Raw genomic sequence first — 19548 nt, forward strand, 5'->3', positions numbered from 1 at the left:
ATATGGAATAAAATGTGATGCCATTATAGTTTTGAGTTGCATTTTTCTCATTATGGGTGTTATGAACTGAATTTCTGTGTTCCAGAAAATTCATATTGAAATTTTAACCCCTGTGTGTTTGTATTAGAAAAGGGGAAATTGGCTTAGGTCATGAAGGTAGATATCTTGTGCAATGAGAAGAATAATCTTTGCAAACCCGGAACAGTGCCCTAACCATACAATTAATCTGCTGGAGCCTCCACCTTGGAAATTCCCAGCCTCCTGCACTGTGAAAAATAAATGTTATTTAAGTCACCCAGTTTATGGTAATTTATTGTAGCAGCTGAACTAAGATTGTCTTGTCACCTTTTTCAACTACAATTATTCTGCTTGTCATATTATATATTATAATGATAAAGGCTATATTATAATATGTAAAATACGTAATATGACAGGTAGAATAATTATGATAATTTTCATATATATGTCATATGTATTATTTTCTTTGTTTTTTTCTTCCATGATCTCAACATAATTAGTCTAAAATTTTTAGACGTGTATTTCATTTTCATTCAATCATGAGTAATTCATTTTGCAATTAGTGTTTTGAGAACTGATTTCCTTAGAGATAGCTTCCTTCATAAGTTTTAGAATTTTGGTTCAAAATCTCATTTTGCCTGAGAGCTTTTATTTTTCTCTTTACACATTTACTTGTTCTTGTCTACAGGTTTAACTGCTTACACTTCAGCCTACCCCATTATTTCTAGCATTCTTGGTTCAGAAATACATCTTATGTTTGTTTTTTTGTAGGATTCTATCCCAAAACAATATTGGATTTTTATCACATTTGATCTCTAAATCAGACAGAGGCTTGCTTGTCTGAATTCCCATGCCTGTGTCCCACCGTCTCTTTAGGTACATGACTTCAGTTAGGTAATTTGTCAGTAGCAGCTGAGATACATAGACAGACAGACAGACAGACATACAGATGGATGGATGGCTATGACAATATTGAATGCACAGCTCAGCATTCTATATTCTCTTTTATTTGTATTTCTCAGAGTAGTAAATCAGCATGTCTCCTCATTTTCTCTTGCAGCATGTATCACTTACATGCGTTTCAGTAGTAGAGAAAGGTCTCAAAGTGTGAACATAAAGTCTTAATTTTAAATGCATTCCTTTTTTATTCCTTCTAAATGACATTGGAGTAATTCATTGTATGACTACACTATAACTCTTACCTAGTTCCCTTACCAAAAGGCAAAGCATTGTTCAAATTTTTTGCTATTAAAAACAAAAAAACTTCACTGAATATATTTGTGCATATATAATTTCATATATTTCTGATCTTTCCTACATAAATTTCTGTAACTGGAAAGGCAGGGTCAAATTAACATTCCTTCAACACCTGAAGGGCCAATTTTCCCTATATCCTTGACATTACATTATCAAACATTTCCTTCTTCTTTTAATTTGAAGAATGGCATCCTGAGTTTCTTTTCCATGAGGGGTAGACTTGAAACTCTCTCCCCTGACTCCTCATTTATAATATAACTGCTATTTATAGGTCTGGGGTATGAGAGACCAGATGTGGTAGAGTACACTTCCTGGTCAGATAGCTCCTTTGAGATTAGAAGCCCTTAACTGTTAACAGTTGTGTTGTATTTTAATTTAACTCTCATGCTCTTTTTTATACTAATACAAAACTTACTAATGTGCCTGTATTTGAACACTAATTAAGAGATAGCAATTTATGTATAAAAGAAAAACCATTCTAACTACCAAAGTAAATTTATTACTTTGGAAACTTTTACATGTCCAAGGTAGCATTTAAGACGTCATTGAAAATAAACCTGAACTCTAGATTCAACATCTTGAGTAATTTAAAGATCTTTTACCTGGTAATTTAATTAACATAAATGTGTTTTTTTTTTTTTGTTTTTGTTTTTTTCCCTGCGAGGTACTGGGGATTTGAACCCAGGGCCTTGTGCTTGGGAGGCAAACACTCTACCAACCAAGCTACATCCCTAGTTCCTTAATTAACATAAATTAAAAAATATCAGAAGTACTACAGATGCATATATATTTAATGCTTATGTTTGTGATTTACTTAAATGCTGCCAATATTCACAAATGTCTATCATAAATATGAAATGTAATTGAGCATTATGATTCTTTTAAAGTTTGGTAAAATTGTGATTTACTATATCTAAACTATGGATTAACTAGAAACAAATGGATTGGTAAAATTAATACCTTTTATATTTTTCTTCTAAACTGAAATATCAGTTGTATCATAATTGTGTTTTTTTACATTAAATTTTGGTTAACTTGGTATAGGAATTTTGTTTTATTAATAATATTGTTAAATGTACAATATAAATCCTAAGTCAACACATGTAAGTATCTTAAGAATCTAGTTTTCCAAAGATAGCTAGCCATCCTCATTATACTACAGTTTAAACTTTGAGTCATTTTCAGAAGAATTTGTCTGATTTTGTTTCAAAAATCAATAAATATTATATATTGCACACTCGAAATTATTGTTTTCTTAATACTCTATTATTTACATTTTCTCTGAATATTTTCTAGGTATAGAAAGTTCAAACAAGTTTTTACTGACATTATAGTTGTTAAAGTATATGTTGCTGTGAAGCTCTCTCTCCATATTTTTTTTTAATTGACACAATATAATTGTACATCATTTATGGGATATGGTATGATATTTCAATACATGTATCCAATGTATAATGATCAGATTAGGGTAATTGATGAATCCATTACTCAAATATTTATCTTTTTTTGTTTTGTGATCACTTAACAGCTATTTTGAAACATACAGTCGACTGGAAACTATAGTTACCCTACTGTGCCACAATACAGAGAACGTTAGAAGTTATTCCTCATGGCCAACTATACCTCTGTAACTACTACCTTTTCTCTCTCAACTCTCACACCCCTCATCCCTGTCTTCTGGTAACCATTATTTTGGAAGCTTTCTATACTTACTTCATAAAACAATTGCATCCTGATTTTATGTCTTACATCTAAATTCGCCAAACATTTTTAGCATATGCAATTAATTAATCAAAATTTTCCACATCAATTTATATTTTGTTTTAACATAGTTTTGCCAGCTTCTTATTAATACATATATATTGAAGACAGTTCTTTTGCTTTGTTTTAACATTAGACTAATTGGGCAAAGAATAGAAATCATAGTGGAAGAAAATATATGCTTTGAATTATGTCAATCTGAGTTGAATAACTGGCTCTTTGGAATTAGAATTAGTCTATTGAATACAAAATTGTTTAGGCAGTCAAGAATTTATTAATTTAACAATAACTTATCTATTGATTTTAACTAATAGATATTCAAAAAGATAATTTCTATACTGAAAATCACATTTTAAAAATAATATTCCCCAAATAAAGAACCTTTATGTAACTTTTATGTATTGAAGGTAGTAACAAATTTGAGAAACGATTTGGACACACAGTTCCCTCACTAGGAATGGGCCTCAGAAGTATTTATTCATGTAGATCTATCCTAGTTTATATCTACCCTTTGGTTTTTATTTAAATTCTTCAGTGTAACCAAGAACTTTGTTTAGGTAAAGAAACATGATGCCTTTTTGTATCTTTAAATTCACATTGGCCATGTGGTTTCCATAGTGTTTGCTTGCTCATAGCTTTTTCTCTCTACCCAGTAATTGGAATGGAGAGCAAGAAGAATCACTAAGAGCTCATGATTAATCAATTCAAAAGCAATTCACATTAAAGAGAAATTCCAGAGATGAACCAAGAATATTTCCTTAAATTTGTTGAAAATTCTTTGCCTGTGTCATTGGAATGATACCAGCCATTTCTCAAGTTGTACTACAACAGTTCATTGCATTCTGTTTGTTTGCTAACCTTCACCTCATAATCTGATATAAAAAGGAAAATAAGTTTGTCAGGTAGAACTCAGTATTTGTAGGAAAACAAAAGTCATGATATAATACCTTTGTAAAAAGTAATAATTATCTATGACTCTTAAGTCAAAGATATGAAGGGCAACCAACAGCTGCATCATAATGGAATTAAGTAACAGCTCAATAAAGTTTAGGAAACTAGTTCAAATACACATATATATAATTCTGCCTTTTCTTTCTGGTCATTTTCATTTAAATTTAAAAGTGAACCTTATCTACAAAAAAAGAAACACTGCTTATGGGATTAGCACACTTGTCTCTTTCTTGCATCCGAAATTTGAGACTGAATTCAAATTGGTTGGTTTCAAATCTCAGTTGTGCCATGCCAGCGTTGTGAATTGGAGCATATTAAGAACTCTTTGCCTCCTGAGTTCATAAAGAGAAAACTCGTAAAACTCTGCAGACTAATAATACTGCTCCATAGATAATGGCTATAACCATTGCTAGATAGAGAATGTGAGCAGACCTACTAGAAACATAAGAATGCATTTTACAAAGTTGAGAAACAGATTGTAGAGGAGCAGAAAGGATTCTGCATTTAGGGAATGCAATGGAAGCTGAAAAAGCCACGTTCTGCTCACCTGTATTCCGGCAGGAGAACTTGGTTTTGTGATCACACACCCGTATGGTGCCATTGCAGCCTTTTTCATCACTACCATCTTCACAATCTTTTTCTCCATCACAGCGCCACAGATCAGGAATGCAATTTCCATCAGGATGGCACTGGAAGTGATTCCCATTGCAGCCAGCAGGAGCACGAATCTCTTGATTTGAAATGAAGGAGAGAAAAGAAGAGGCAAGACAGGAGAGAAATTATTTTAAGATAATTTTTTTACATTTTTCTTTCTTTGGGCATTATTATGCTGGAGATAATCTGTATGTTATTTAGTTCGTAGTCACAATACTATAGCATTTTCAAAATCATTTCGAAGGATTAAAAATTAGAGAAAAGCATCTTATCTCTCGAAGAATTCTGGTAAATACTATATGAAATTAAGAAAGAGAAAGTAAGATAATACATGAATATTTTGTTCTGATTCTAATTAGTGTTGTAAGTATGAGATCTCTGAAGAGCTTTTCTCTAAGGTACATACAACCTAATATTATACTCCTAATGTTGAGACTTTGGTTGATTTTTTTTTTTGACACTTCTTGGGTAATTGTCAAATTCCTAAGAGGTAAAACACCGAAAAAAAATATGTATTTTCTTACAAAAACTTTGAAGAATAAAATATAAAAATTTGAAAAAGAAACAAAGAAAAAAACAAAAAACCCAGTAAATACAATTTATATTAAAAAACAATAAATACAGTTTCCTCGGAATGTAAGGTTTTAAGTCTGGAATCAGAATAGACACTAAGACAGAGGAATGTAATGAGACATTATACATTCCAACTTGATTATTTATTACTATTTCGTGCAGTACGATAACATTATTGTCCAAAACCTGCTATATAAAGGTGTTAGATAAATTCTGCAGATAAGCATAAAAGGGTAAAGAAATACAAATTGTTGTACTACACATGCTTTACGTACAATAATTGAAGATTATGACTGTAATCAGCAATATATTAAAGTTTGTAATATACATTATCATGAGACATATTAAATATTACCAAGTACCATTATGAAACAAAGATATTAGTGTACATTTATACTCAAGTTTCAATGTAATACACTAATTGTATATATCTTGTTTAGGAATACATAGTAATTAATCTATAATTTACTCATATCAACAATTAATATATGTATCTATATGAAAAATTTGAAGTAGGTTCATATAAGTTATTCATTGTTTAATGTGCTGGTTGGTAGAGACCTATAATAATGATTTAAAATTAAACTCACTTAAATTCAAAGCTAATAAGAACACTGACCTAACCAAAGCAGCTATATAATCTTTTAAGATCTTCATTTATTTTACTGGAAGATGGACAACCTTTCAGTGTTATTGTGAGAATTAAATCAAATATTTGTAAAGGATTGTTTTAACTACAACGTTTTGCTGAGTGCTGGTGAGTGCATGCCTATAATCCCAGGGACAGTATGCTGAGGCAGAAAGATTGCCAGTTTGATCCCAGCATTGACAATTTAGCAAGATCCTGTCAAAAATTAAATTTTAGAAACGGTCTGGGGATGTAGTTCAGTGGTAGAGCACTTGCCTAGTATGTGTGAGCACTGTAAAACAAACAAACACAAAAATCCACAAAAACTGTTGGTCTTATTTTCTGGAAATATAAATAACTCAGTTCTTGATGAAATTTTCTTTTTAATTAAAGATTTTCAAGTATAATCTTCCAGGTTATAATAAAGATGAACATGACAGACTTGACTCTGCTTCCCAAGTATTCCTAGAGCAGTAATACTTTAATAGTAATCAAGAAAATTCATCCTTACTAAAGCAAGGATGAAGATGCTATGTTAGTAAACAATAGGAGCTTAAATTCACAAAAAAATCTATATGATGAATTTTCAAAAGCAACCACTACTACAAACTTGTACATTATCACACCTAATTTATAATATATAGGAAGAATTGAGTTTTGGCTAGCTTTGAAGCACCTTCCCCAAACAAAGACTTTCTTTTTCTTATTTCCTAGTCTTCCAAACAATTTTGGATATATAAGTTGGATATATTATTGTAATGGTTAAACAAAATACTTGATGTGCACATATGCAATAAATAAATGTGGACAAGTCTGTGTACAAATGGAAAACATACGTGCAATGTGATACAGCAATTTCCCATCACATCTAATTAGTATTTGCAGAGTATTATGCAGAAATTGGGTTAACTACTACAGTGATAAAGAATTAGTTTGGGAATGTTTTCACAAACAAGATATTTTAAAGGCTTTAAACCAAGGACATAATTTAAAAATCAATGCATCTTCAGCATGCAAGAAGAAGACAGAATATGTCAAATAGCCTTCAAGGCCAATTGATTTTAAGGAAGTTCTATGGTGAGGATAGAAAGCTCTAGGCAGTAGTGGAATGACCTGATTTTTGTTTTTTTGTTTTGTTTTGTCTTGTTTTTTCTCGTACTGCTTAACTTGTCTTGAAAATAGAACAAAACAAACTTTGGCATAGCTGAATTTTATATCCTATAGTATGAGTTCAACCAATAACATACAAAAGTTGTATTTCAGGTAATTGTCACTCAGTGATTCCAAATATTTAATAAAGAATGGAAGATATCAACTATTGATTTTTCTACATTTCCTAAAGTAAGGGTTGAAGACTGGCAGCTCACTTATTGAATCTGTCCCTCACTATGTTTAATTTGGCAAACAAACTATTGGCCTTTAGAAAATTTGATACTTTCTTATAAAAATCTAGATTCTCCAGTACCTTGAAAAATAGGACAAGTTTTGGGATGGCACCCTTGCAGGGTACTGACTGCTACCAGCTTTATTGGTAGCAAACTGAATTATATTCGCAGTTCCTGATTATAAAGAGACCATATATAACTTTTTTTTTCTTAACTTGAACATTATACCATTTTCTTCTTCTTAAATATTTTTAAAATGAGACTACTCATATCTATTGCTTTTTTCCCTTGTGGACTTTTTTCTTTGGTGGATTGGGGTTGGGAAATGGTATCTTTCATTTTTGAATTCTGCTTCTAAGAAGTCATTAAAAATTTTTAATTTACTCTTGCCTCAATATTAATACTATTTTTAAGATCTTACACAAATAGATGTTTCTTCTTATGAATTCTTTTCATGGAAATTTGTGAATAATCCTGAAAAAATTATGCTTCTTTGCAATGACTTTTTAGCTCTTAGAACCAAATTTATTGATTTTTTTTGATTGTATGAATTTGTTTGAACCAATCTATAACTCAGATTTATTTATGAATCTTTAACCTGCCTTTGTAAGTCTCCTCTTATAACCTTAATCTTTCATGGCAAGAGTCTATAATATTTCTAGAAATGATCAGAGAAATAAGTAAACAAATCAACAGAAGAGTGATAAGTAAGAAATATTGAGAAGAAATAGCACATTTATTTTAAAATTTACCTAATTTGGGAAATGATTTCATAACTTCAACAAAGTTAAATAATATGTATTAATTTCTATAGTATATTTCCATTATTCTCCTTATCTTTTATTTCTTTAGGGGCTCTGTTGCCTCAAAAAGGCCAAAAAGATGGAGGGAATTTCATGTTTAACTCATTATTATAAGAACGATGTTTTGACTCTTTCAAACATATTTTGGCTGGGTTGCCAAAAGCTAGTTACTTTAGATCCTATTGCTATTAACTAAATGACAAAAATGGCAAATTCTCAAGAGAAAGATCATATAAAACTTGTAACCATAGGCAAAGTAACCTGATTCAGGAGGAGATACGCAGAAGTTTCTGCTTCTAGAGAAAGACTGGCTTTAGAATTTGCTTTTCCAGAAAATAAAAGAAAAGTAGAGTCTGTTTGCTCTTGAAAGTCAAAATATCTTGATGAGCTTTATGGTAAACAAAGCAGCTTATAAGCTTATAGCTGTTATCAATAAGGTAAATATGATATTTTTAATAGAATAAGCCCTACCTTCTGATATTGTAAATTTAAGATTAAACAGCAGAAGTTATAAATATTTGCTCAAGGAAATACAGGTATTTACAGCAGATTTAGAACTGTGGCAAGTTTATTATCTAGAACCCTCCTCTTTTAGTTCAATGTTATTGACAGCTGAGTTAGTTGTGATCAGAAAGATCAAAGCAGTCTTTGGAGAGTTAGAGAAAATACTGCTATTGTCTTCTTTTTTTAAAATTTTTTAACCTTCATTTGCATTTCCCTTGTTTTGCTTCCTTTTATTTATTTATTTATGCTTCATAAGTAAACCCATTCTTTCATTTTTTTTATTCTAAATAAATATTTACTTTAAAACTTGAATGAGAATGTGACACTTCTCTGGAGATTTGGTTTCTTCTTTCTGTTAGTTTACTCATGTCCAGATCCCTATAGGTTGGTATAACACCTATTAAGAACCACCACAAACAATCAAACCGCAATAAGTTTAAAACAAGAATACAGCCTGGAGGAGAAACTCAGAATGTCATTAATAACACCCAAATCTAAGCAAAGAAACTTTCCACACACATGCTCACAAACATGCTACTGATGTATAAATTCTGTTCCTGGTTACTTGTTTTTCCCAAGCTCAATTTTCTTCCTGTCTTCCTTCATCTATTAATTTAAATAATTTTGTTTAAGACCAACTTCCTCAGAATAAAAGTGTGTAGGGTTATTTTCTAGGATTGGATCTCTTATTAGATTCAAGAACTTCATGAATAGATAGTGCAATATTCATGAAATTATAGAAATTATATGTGATGCTTTGGATTGATACATATTCTTTCCCCTGTATAGTATATTCAAAGCACTACTTGATTTTCAAGGTAAACTCCAAAAAGAATGTCAAAACCTCACATGTCCCTGAGTGTTTATCTCCTATTCTGTATATCTCACATGGAAAAGGAGATCACCCATCTGCTCCTTTTGATTTTGATTAAAAATAAACAACAAAAAAGACTTGTTGAGACTATCTCATTTTATAGAAGCAAATACTATTGAATCAATTTTCCAATAGTCATGCAATTGATAAGTAGCAGACATGTGATTTGAAACCACACAATTTCAGATCCTGTAGTCTTTATCATTATACCATCATTAACTTCTTGAAACACTTTTTTCTTTTCCAGGTTCATGAATGAAAATATAATGAGCTCATTTAATAATCAAGAAGACTATGGAACCCATTTAATTTTTACATATAAACTACTGCTGTTCAGCCTATTTCTTTCTAATAAAATTTAACATTTATTTTATTTTGTTGTAAGGTAACAGTAAAATTTATTTATTTTTATTAAAAGATCAATTAATTGCAAGTTCCATAAGGGCATCTAGTCTTCTCAGGTTTGTTCCTACAACTGGTTGCCAATCAGGACATTTAGATGATGATATACATGATCTAGTCAGTGGTTTGAGAGCTACAAAATTAATTTTATTATCTTTAAAATCAGAATACTGGCCTGAATGGTTCCTTTTATTTGTTCTTTCAATATATACTTATTGTAACCTACTAGGCATCCTTCCAGGCACTAACCTCAAGCAGATGTCAAGGCAGAGGTATTACTGGTCTCACAAATCTTACATGAGAGCAGAGGAAGTATGAAGACATTTAATAAATAACTACTTAAGAAAAAATGTTGCAGGAGCACTGTGGTAACAGGTAAGTGAACCATCTCCTTATTTCAAATCAGAAATCACTTAATTGTGGCTGTTGTTATGTATCAATTACGAATTAGGGGCTAGATATCCTCATCACAGTCATTCAAATTCCTAAGCTGATTGATGGATGATCATCTTACATGATTATGGTTATCAGGAAAGAGGGGAAAAAAGGGTTCTGTATGGTCTCATGTCAAGCTTGAAAAGAAACATTATTTCTGATCAAAATTCACTGGAAAACTCAATAACATGGAGTAGAGTCCTAAAACATTGCTCCCCTCCAACCACAAAAATCCCAGAAAGAAGTCTTAACATGTGACAGAAAAGGAGTTAACTAGGAATATATTGTGGGAGTCATTGATCACTGCCATAAAGAGTGGCTTGGATATAGGGCACATATTGAAAAGGGTGATTATAGAAGCTGACATTTGAGTCCAAAGTGATGAGACATCGATAGTCATGGAAGAAATTAAGTCAAGGAGCACACTAGACACAAGGAATAGTAACTGCAAAGACCCTAAAGCAGAAAAAAAACTTTAATTTCCACAGAAAAATGAAAGAAGTGAATGGAAGTGGGTGGGTGAAAATAGATATGAGAGGTAGGTAGGGCAGAATCTTGTAGGGATATATATTAACTGTTACGGGAAGTTAAATGGCATCTATTTTTTGGAGATTTTTAAAAGGACTGATGGAGATAAAATTCAATATATATTATTTTCTTTGCTGTGTGGAGAAAAAAGGATTCATGAGTGGAAATAGAGAAACCAGATAAATGACTTTTGCTAGAACCCAGGTACAAGATGGAAAATGGAGTTCCTACCTTTGAAAAGAATAGAATGATAAGTATACAGGCAAGTAGAAATGCAAAACTCCATCAGAGTGGTATGGTAGGAGAGAGTACCATGAGAACACACAGAGGAAAAGCAACCTGGACCTGGGGGTTTTATATGAGACATTCTTAGAACAAAAAGCAAGAAGAGAGTTTCTGGTCATGATGAAGAGCAAAGCAGTAAAAACATTAAACAGTAATGTAAGATCTTCTTAGTAAAACTAGCTCTATTTATAAAATCATGTGTAGTGTGTCAGCAGAGGAAGGGAGAAAGAAAGTTAGACAGATGAACAGACTAGACCTTGAAAATCAGTATGTCTTATGCTAAATGAGTTAGATTTAAACCTGAAGGCAATTGGGAATCATAGACTTTCAGTTAGATTCTGATGTTTTAGATTACTAGAGAAAAAAATTCTCTAAGATACTTCAATTTACAAAGGTATATATAAATATAAGTAATTTGCATAATGTATATATATTCTGACATTTCATATTAAACATTTAATTTATTTGAACAATTGAAGTTCACTCTGATGTGAGACTAGTACACACACACACACACACACACACACTTCATACTCTCGTATGTTTTCACTCCTGTCTTTTCTTCTCATTCTCTCACAATAGATTAAATTACAGTGGAATGACTCTGACATAATTTTCCTATATACATATATGAATATACCATAGTGAATCTCACCATCATGTATATTCAGAAGAAATTAATTAAAACAAATAACTATGCATAAAATGGAGGAGGTGGTATGAGGAAGAGAGGGGAGGAAAAAGTCCTGGAAATTGAATTAAAAGAACACGATATAGTCCAAGCTTTTATAATTATGCTAAAATGGATTCTACTGTCATGTATAACCAAAAAGAACCAATTTTTTAAAAATAAGAAAATTAAAATACCTGAAACCTATTTCTCAATATATTTTTTAGTTTTAAGTGGTGTGAAAGTTAAGAAGTTTGGGGAATGCTGTCCTTATCTGCCAGAAAATATTAAAATAAAGTCATAGAGTTTTATTTCTTCTTACATTTCTTGCCAAATGAAATCAGATTCAGTTAAGAGTTGTTGATTTTCCTCTGGATGGAGAGCAACATTCCTCTGAAGAGCCTGTGATGACCATTGCCACCTGAGTTCCCAGCCTATGTAGCTCTCCAGAGTCCCAGTTTCCTAAGCTTTAGGGTTTGGCACGCAATCAATCTTTGTGATAAGGCTCTCCCAACAGAGTGCTAAAACGATGACTATGTTTATATGTATATACTCATGCTGTTTTACTGTTAAGTTTTCATATTGCTGAGGCTGGTTATATTTTTAACTAATGCAATTTTATTGTACTTTCCCCCTGAAGCTATTTAAACTAAGCGTAGAATTTGGGAAATCTAATAAATAAATAAATACAGAGCCCTGGAGGAAATGTGGCAACTGATGGTGGAATCTATCCCAATATTTAAATGAATTCACTGTGACTAAATATTTGCAGTTGGAAGACTAGCAACTGTACAGAAACAGAAAGAATATTTTCCTCCTGAAGTTAAAAAAAAAAAGAAAATCAGAATTGCAAAAAATATATTTATTACTAAGTGTATTTTTTTTTTTTATCTAGAATACATTTTTGGTTCAAAGAAATGTTAAAGTCCCCCTGAGAAAAATAGCTAATAATGGTGCTACAAATATGATAGATTATTTAAATTGCAAGACAAATGGAGAGATTCTTTTCTATTTTTTAACACAGTTTATACCTTAACTTGCCATTCATTGCACAGTACTCTTAAAAGTAAAAGGCGCTACATATTGCATGTGCAAGAAGCTTCTTGCATTTCATATAATAATCATGTGTCAGTCTTTGCCCTTCCTAGATTTTCAATGAATCATTATGTATTAATAATTCCTCCACCTATGGCAGCTATTTGCTGTAGATTTCTTCTCCAGACATTATTCTTCAGGCCTGGTAGTACTGAGAAACTGCTCTCGCAGCATATCAACAGCCTCATTTCACTTGCAAACAGAATGTGGGCATAACCTTTCCTGTTCCTGCTTGAGGAGTATCTTAATTTCCCCCTAATACAGTTAGGTTCCCCTGGTTTCTAGAAATCTTCAAGAGGTTAGTACTCATTAAAACACCTCAGATCGTGGGCTGAGTGGAGACTGGGGTGGATAGGGGTATACTGCTGTGCTCTTCTATGTGGAACAAATTTCTCAGGGGATGCTGCTTCTGACTCTTGGAGGCTACTGTGATCTCTGCTATGAACTAACAACAAAGACAAGTGTGGGTCATTCCTCTTAAATCATCTGTCCTCATCTCATTGGATCCACTTTCCAGGGAAGGTTTCTTATTTTGCTTTTTAGTCCAACAAATTTCTTTTAACCCCCATCATGTGTAGCCACCATATGAGATTATGCTAATAAAATGTTGGATGGAACCATTGAAACCATTTATTAGTATATGTGACTTGATAAATTTAGTGGGAGGAAAAATAACAACAGATTTAAAATTTTCATGTTTACTTTTTGGGTCATTAAGAAAAGTTGCATAGAAGGGAATGAAAAAAAGAATGTGTGAATACCTGTGGGCAAATAAAATTATTTTTAGTGTTAACACATGTGTGCTCAAAAACTATATTGAAATATAAGTTTCAATTCAGAGTACTAAATATCCCCCTAGAATGTTAATGTAAATTAAAATGGAATCTACATAGAATATGGTTCTGCAGAGTGCTGTGGTACACACCTATAATTTCAGGTACCCAGTAGGCTAAGGCAAGGGGTCACAAGTTCAAGGTCAACTTGGCCAACATAGGGAGACCCTGTCTCAACATGAAAATAAAAATGACTAGGAATGTAGCTCAGTGGCAGAACATACCTGGGTTCAATCCCCAGTACCACAAAACAACAATAAAAACTAAAAACACTGGTTCAGTTTATTCAAATGGTAAATTTTGGTATCTGGGCTCTATCGTGAACATTTAATTTAGAATCTAATTATAATGGGAGTGATGAACTCCCATATTATCTAAATATAAGTGAACAAAATGAATTAATCTGTTGAATTAGCTGTGGAAAGTAATTGAGAGTTTAATTTTCCCCTTATTGTTTAAATTAACCGATAAACTTAATGGGTATGTTAAATATAAGATAATAAGTAGAAAAATAAGATGTCTGTATTTTGCATGAGGAATTTACATTTTGGCTTACCAATATGCATGCCTCACAGTAGGAAAAGACTCACTGGAACAAACAACATCAAACAGCAATGAAAACTGAAGAAAAGATGATGCTATCTAACTGGATACAAATAACGTAGGACACTGTTAGTAGAAAGAATATGCGAAGCGTATGTGTGTGTGTGTGTGCGTGTGTGTGTGTGTGTGTGTGTTACAAAAAATACCATTTAAAATTTATTAAAGATTTATGTTTTCTAACTTTGGCCCTTTCTTTTTTCTGTATATATTGATATTCTGTGAAAGATGGATATAGAGTTATTCAAGATTATGGTTACTTCAGAATTTAGGTCTACTTATATTCTCAATGAAAGTTCAGTTACAATCTGTAGACCAATTCAAGTACAACCTTTTTATAAATAAATTTTTATAAAGTTTTATTAGAACACAGCCACTTTTATTTGTTGACATACTGCCTCTGACTGCTTTCAGGATAAAAGAGCAGTGCTGATATTTGCAAAAGGCAAGAACTAACATGTTTCCTATTGGATCCTTCATAGAAAAAATTTTTCATCCTCTATTGTAAACTGTTTTAAATTTTGATTGTGATTCAGAGAATGTCCTATTCACATGTGGATACATTTTAAAAAATAACATAAATATGCTGCCATGAAACTTCTAATACCAGTGAATATTCCATGCAAAATAAATTCTGCTACTTAAAATGAATGGTTCTAAGCACCAAAGTTATTTCTGGAAAGCTATGGATGCAAATAATGATAATTTTTCCTTAGGAAAGCCATCTATTTAAAAATAGAAGCCTGCACCTCAGATAAGTGCAATAACAAAAAGTGAATAATCTGGCTATTATAGTGCAAGAAGATAATATCTTAGTGAAAATTCAGTCAACATTTCAGGTAAATAAGGAAACAAGTCCTGACAGTTTAAACAGAATCTGAAGGGATCTAAATACTATTTTTGGAAAAGACAATATTACCATTGCTAATATCTTTACTCTCACAAAATCAGGCATATCACTCAATTATTGAGAGGTGAATTAATTATTTTGCAATTTATCCATGTCTGTCCTGTCTACAGTGTGAGAATGAAAACTACAACTTTAATATAATGGAAATTAATTGACTCTTTCCATTATTATTTTTTAACTCTGTTAAAAAATCAAGACAACAGAATGAGAGTCTTCATTATAATAAGGCCTTTTGTTACCTATTGATTTTATTTGCTAATTGTATTTTTTAAAAAATAGACATTTATTTGATGTCAAGGGGTATAATTGTTCTCTTTGTACAGAAGCTAAATTTATGTAGGAACAAGTATGACCCCATTGTTACCTATTTTCTGCATAGCAAAGATGAAGATAATTGGTTTCTTCCTTTTTCTATGAACCATTTTTAATAGTTCATTTTTGTATATTATATTTATCTGATTCTTTTTAATTTTCCTGAAAAGCACATTACAAGAAACATTATAGATTTTCAAAACAGGCTTTTTGTTACTAATTGAATACAAATCCTTGAATTTTCCTTTCTCCTGATGAAAAGTTGTTTGCAGCATTAAGGTTTAAATGACCTTTGAAGAGCTATTTTGTTATGGAAAACAAAAAGAGATTTCCTATGGATAAAATCCATTAATAATTAACATTGTTTTGATATCTCAGTATTAACATTTTCTAAAGAAAATAAATCAATCCATGAAAGAATAAAGTTAAGCCAGACAATTTATATTTCATTGAAAATAGATATTATATTTCTCTACAATTAAACAGCTTAAACTGGCATTTAATTGTATTTTGTAAGGAAATAGTCCCTTGTTTTGTTTAAAGTGAGTAATAAAAAAACATTAGAACAAAAGAGTATATGCATTTTGCTGAATTCTTAGCATAATTCTTAACCCCCTAAAATTTAAAGTCATTACTTCATCACTAAAACAATTTAGTTCCTGGAAATTAACAGCAGTTTTTTCTTTGATTGTTTGAGTAAAAATAAAATTGAAAGAGAACTCTGGGGAAATGGTGGAGTAGGAAACAGTAGAAATATTTGTTCTTAGCCAGACGAGAACTGCCTGGCAAATTCTTTCTGATGTAACTTTTTAAAATTTTATGGTCTATTGATAACTCAGAACTCCTAGACTTGAAAGGTGATTTATGGTAAATTTTGGTCAATTTCAGCATAATAGAAGCTAGTAATTCTTCAAATCTCAGCCTCATGGTAAACGATCATGTATGTGTTCCTGGAGCATCTTGTAAAATCCACAGTTGGTGAAAAGGACCTTGTCTTCCAAATATTGGAGAATCTGTGTTTTGATTGTCTTCATTGATCTCAAAGATTCAAAGAGATGGCATTCATTATTACCTTTGCTATTGTTTATAAATCCCTTTCCCTCCAGCTAAAGTGATTTTCAGTGGATTTAAATGGCTGACTCTCCTTTTTTCACATCTTCATTTTTCTCTTCTCCTTTTTATGGTCCACATCATTACCCTATGTACATGTATGATTACATGAATGGTATGAATCTACATCACATGGAACCACAGAAATGAAATGATGTACCGCATTTGTGTACAATGAATCAAAATACAGTCTAAAAATTAAAAGATAAATTTTAAAAAAATTAGTATATTTAATCACAACCACTTATACAGGGAAAATTAGAAAGATACCATGGATGCCCCAGAGAAAATTACAAACTAAGAAAAATTCTGAGACATTTTACCTCTCATGTTAATCTTTGGCAGAAACAATATGCATAAATAAGCAAGCAAACAAACAGAAAATTGTACTTAAGCACAACATTAAGATGAACAAATGTTTTTCTAGAAGAAGAGAATTGGTGGAAGAAAGATTATTTGAAGAAATAATGCATGAAAATATTCTAAACTGATGAAAGACATGACTATACATATTCAAGAACCTCAATCAATTCCAACTAGAAGGAACACACCAAAACCTGAATCCAGATATATTATAATTAAACTTCAAAAATCTAAAACCAAAGAGCATCTTGAAAGCAGAGCAAGACAGAATAGATTGATCATACACAAGAGATATTCACCAAGATTATCAGCAGGTTTTTCATTAGAAATTTGGAGTTAGTAGATAGTGTGGGCTGATCTATTAAATGTACAAAAGAAAAAAAAAAGTTGTCAACCAAGATTCTGTATCTGAAAATATTGTCCTATCAAAATAAAGGACAAATTAAGACCTTCCTAGGTTAAAAAAAAAAAAAAAAAGCCAAGGGAGTTCATTCATATTAGACAAGAAATATTTGAGGGAGTCCTGCAGGTTCAAAGGAAAGGGCACTGGACAGTAACTCAAACTTGTATGAAGAAAAAAAGTCATCCATAAGTTAACATGTGAGTGATTATACATTACTTTAGTAGTGGGAGAAAACCGTATTTTGGTTTCTTGAGGATTTTAGAGACTAATAATTTTTAACAATATAATTAATGATTGAAAAGCTAATATTATTGTAACTGTTGTTTTAAAAAACACATTTTGTTTTCTATATAACTTAAAAGACAAATGTATTTAAAATAATTAGTTTACATTTTAGATAAACACACTAAAAAGGGACAATTCTATGACATCTAAAACTGAAAGCAGTGGAACAGAGATGTAAAGAAACAGTGTGTGTATGTTATTAAGTTTAACCAATATAAATCCAAATTTGAATTTTATAACTTTAGACTGGTGTAATTCCCATGAAAATCAAAAAGGAAGACGCTATAATATCTACACAAAAGAAAATGAGAAAAAGAAATTGCAATACTTTGTCACTCACACACACACCCACACCCACATACACAATCAGTTGAAGAAGGCAGGAATTGTGGGACAAGGAAAGTTATAATGTGTATAGAAAAAAATAGCAGTTCTTATTTATCTATCAGCTTTAAAATGGAAGAAATATTTCCAAATGCTACAACACTGCCAAATCTTTGGTCATTATAAAAAGTAAAATATTTCGGTCATAAAAAGACAACACTTATCATTCTGCTTACAATAGGCACTTAGCCTAAAGCACAGAAACAGAAAGCAGAGTAGTGGTTTCCAGGTGTTGAAAAGAAGAAGGAATGTGGGGTAACAGTTTAATGGATGAGGTTTCAGCCTTGCAAGATGAAAACAGTTCTATAAACGGTGGGCAGCTATGCTTGCTGGACTTTAAATATACTTAGTAACACTGATGTACATTCAAAATGGTTAAGATAGTAATTTCGTGCTATACATATTTTATCATGATATAAAGAAAAAATGAAAGTTTCTTTAGAACATTTCAAAACAAAACAGTTGACTGAATGAAAGTGACAATGTACAGTAATCTTGGTTATTTTATTTTCTGTATGGTACGGATTTCACTCTCTTAAAGGACCTGATGGTTGAGCTGAGATGGGATATCATATAGGTTGAAAGTCAAAAGATGTTGATTTAAATTTCTGTTCTTTCCAAGACTGCTTTCAGTTACTAGTTAGGTGTTTTTGTTTTTGTTTTTGTTTTTTTATTGTTGTTTTTTGATACTGGGGATTAAGCTCAGGGGCACTTAACCATCTGCCACATCCTTAGCCCATTATTGTATTTTAGAGACAGGGTCGCACTGAGTTGCTTACCTCGCTAAGTTGCTAAGGCTGACTTTGAACTTGTGATTCTCCTGTCATGCCAAACTACAAGTTAGGTTTTGATAGCTGTTCTGAGTGTATCCAGCCTCCTTTGATAGTATATGGGTGTCTTTTTAATTGACAGTACTCACAAAGTTTCCTTTGTCTTTCACAAATAACTTAGCATAATCATTTAAATCCAAAATAATCCTTAAAAATGTCTATTTGGTTCAAAGTCCTAGTTCTCAATATCTCTCATAAAACATTTTCAACTCCTTCTAGGAAGCTGTGCAGTATTTTTTGTTGTTATTATATACTCATAAATTTTATATAGCTGAGACCTTTCCTCATTTACATAATAAAAGAACTGAACTAAATGATCTTTTGATTTTTTTCCCCAGCTTCCTAAATTTTCTAAGTCTATGAAGTAATCAAAAACGTCCTTTGGGTTACTAAAAAAATTGCCTGGACAAGAAAAACTTCCAGAATCCACTTTATTGAGGTGAATTGTGAAAGATAAAGGAGAAAAGAATAAAAAAAGAGTGACAGTCAGAATTATTGTGACTATTGAATATAAGGACCAAAGTCCCTTCTAGTGCCCATTGTGAAATTTCACTGGAATGACCTGTAGTAGGCAGAATGGTCTTTTCATTTTCTCATATTTAAGTAAAACTGACTATACAATTCAGAGCAAGGTATTAATTATTTGGGAATCATATGAATGTTTATTTTAGAAAAAAGAGATTATATTTCATAGT

At 31.5% G+C, this 19548-nt stretch overlaps 1 protein-coding gene across 5 annotated transcripts in view; it reads right to left on the reverse strand.

Annotated features, from left to right (window-relative positions):
• Positions 1 to 19548, reverse strand: part of LRP1B (LDL receptor related protein 1B) — a 1899381-nt gene that overhangs the window by 695550 nt on the left and 1184283 nt on the right. For all 5 annotated transcript variants that reach the window (XM_079135584.1, XM_079135585.1, XM_079135582.1 and 2 more), the window contains exon 21: positions 4535 to 4717. In XM_079135584.1, the coding sequence (XP_078991710.1) occupies positions 4535 to 4717 (183 nt within the window). The remainder of the gene's footprint in view (positions 1 to 4534; positions 4718 to 19548) is intronic.

Source organism: Sciurus vulgaris (genome assembly GCF_902686455.1).
Source record: "Sciurus vulgaris genome assembly, chromosome: 3".
In the NCBI taxonomy this organism is placed as follows: Eukaryota; Metazoa; Chordata; class Mammalia; order Rodentia; family Sciuridae; genus Sciurus; species Sciurus vulgaris.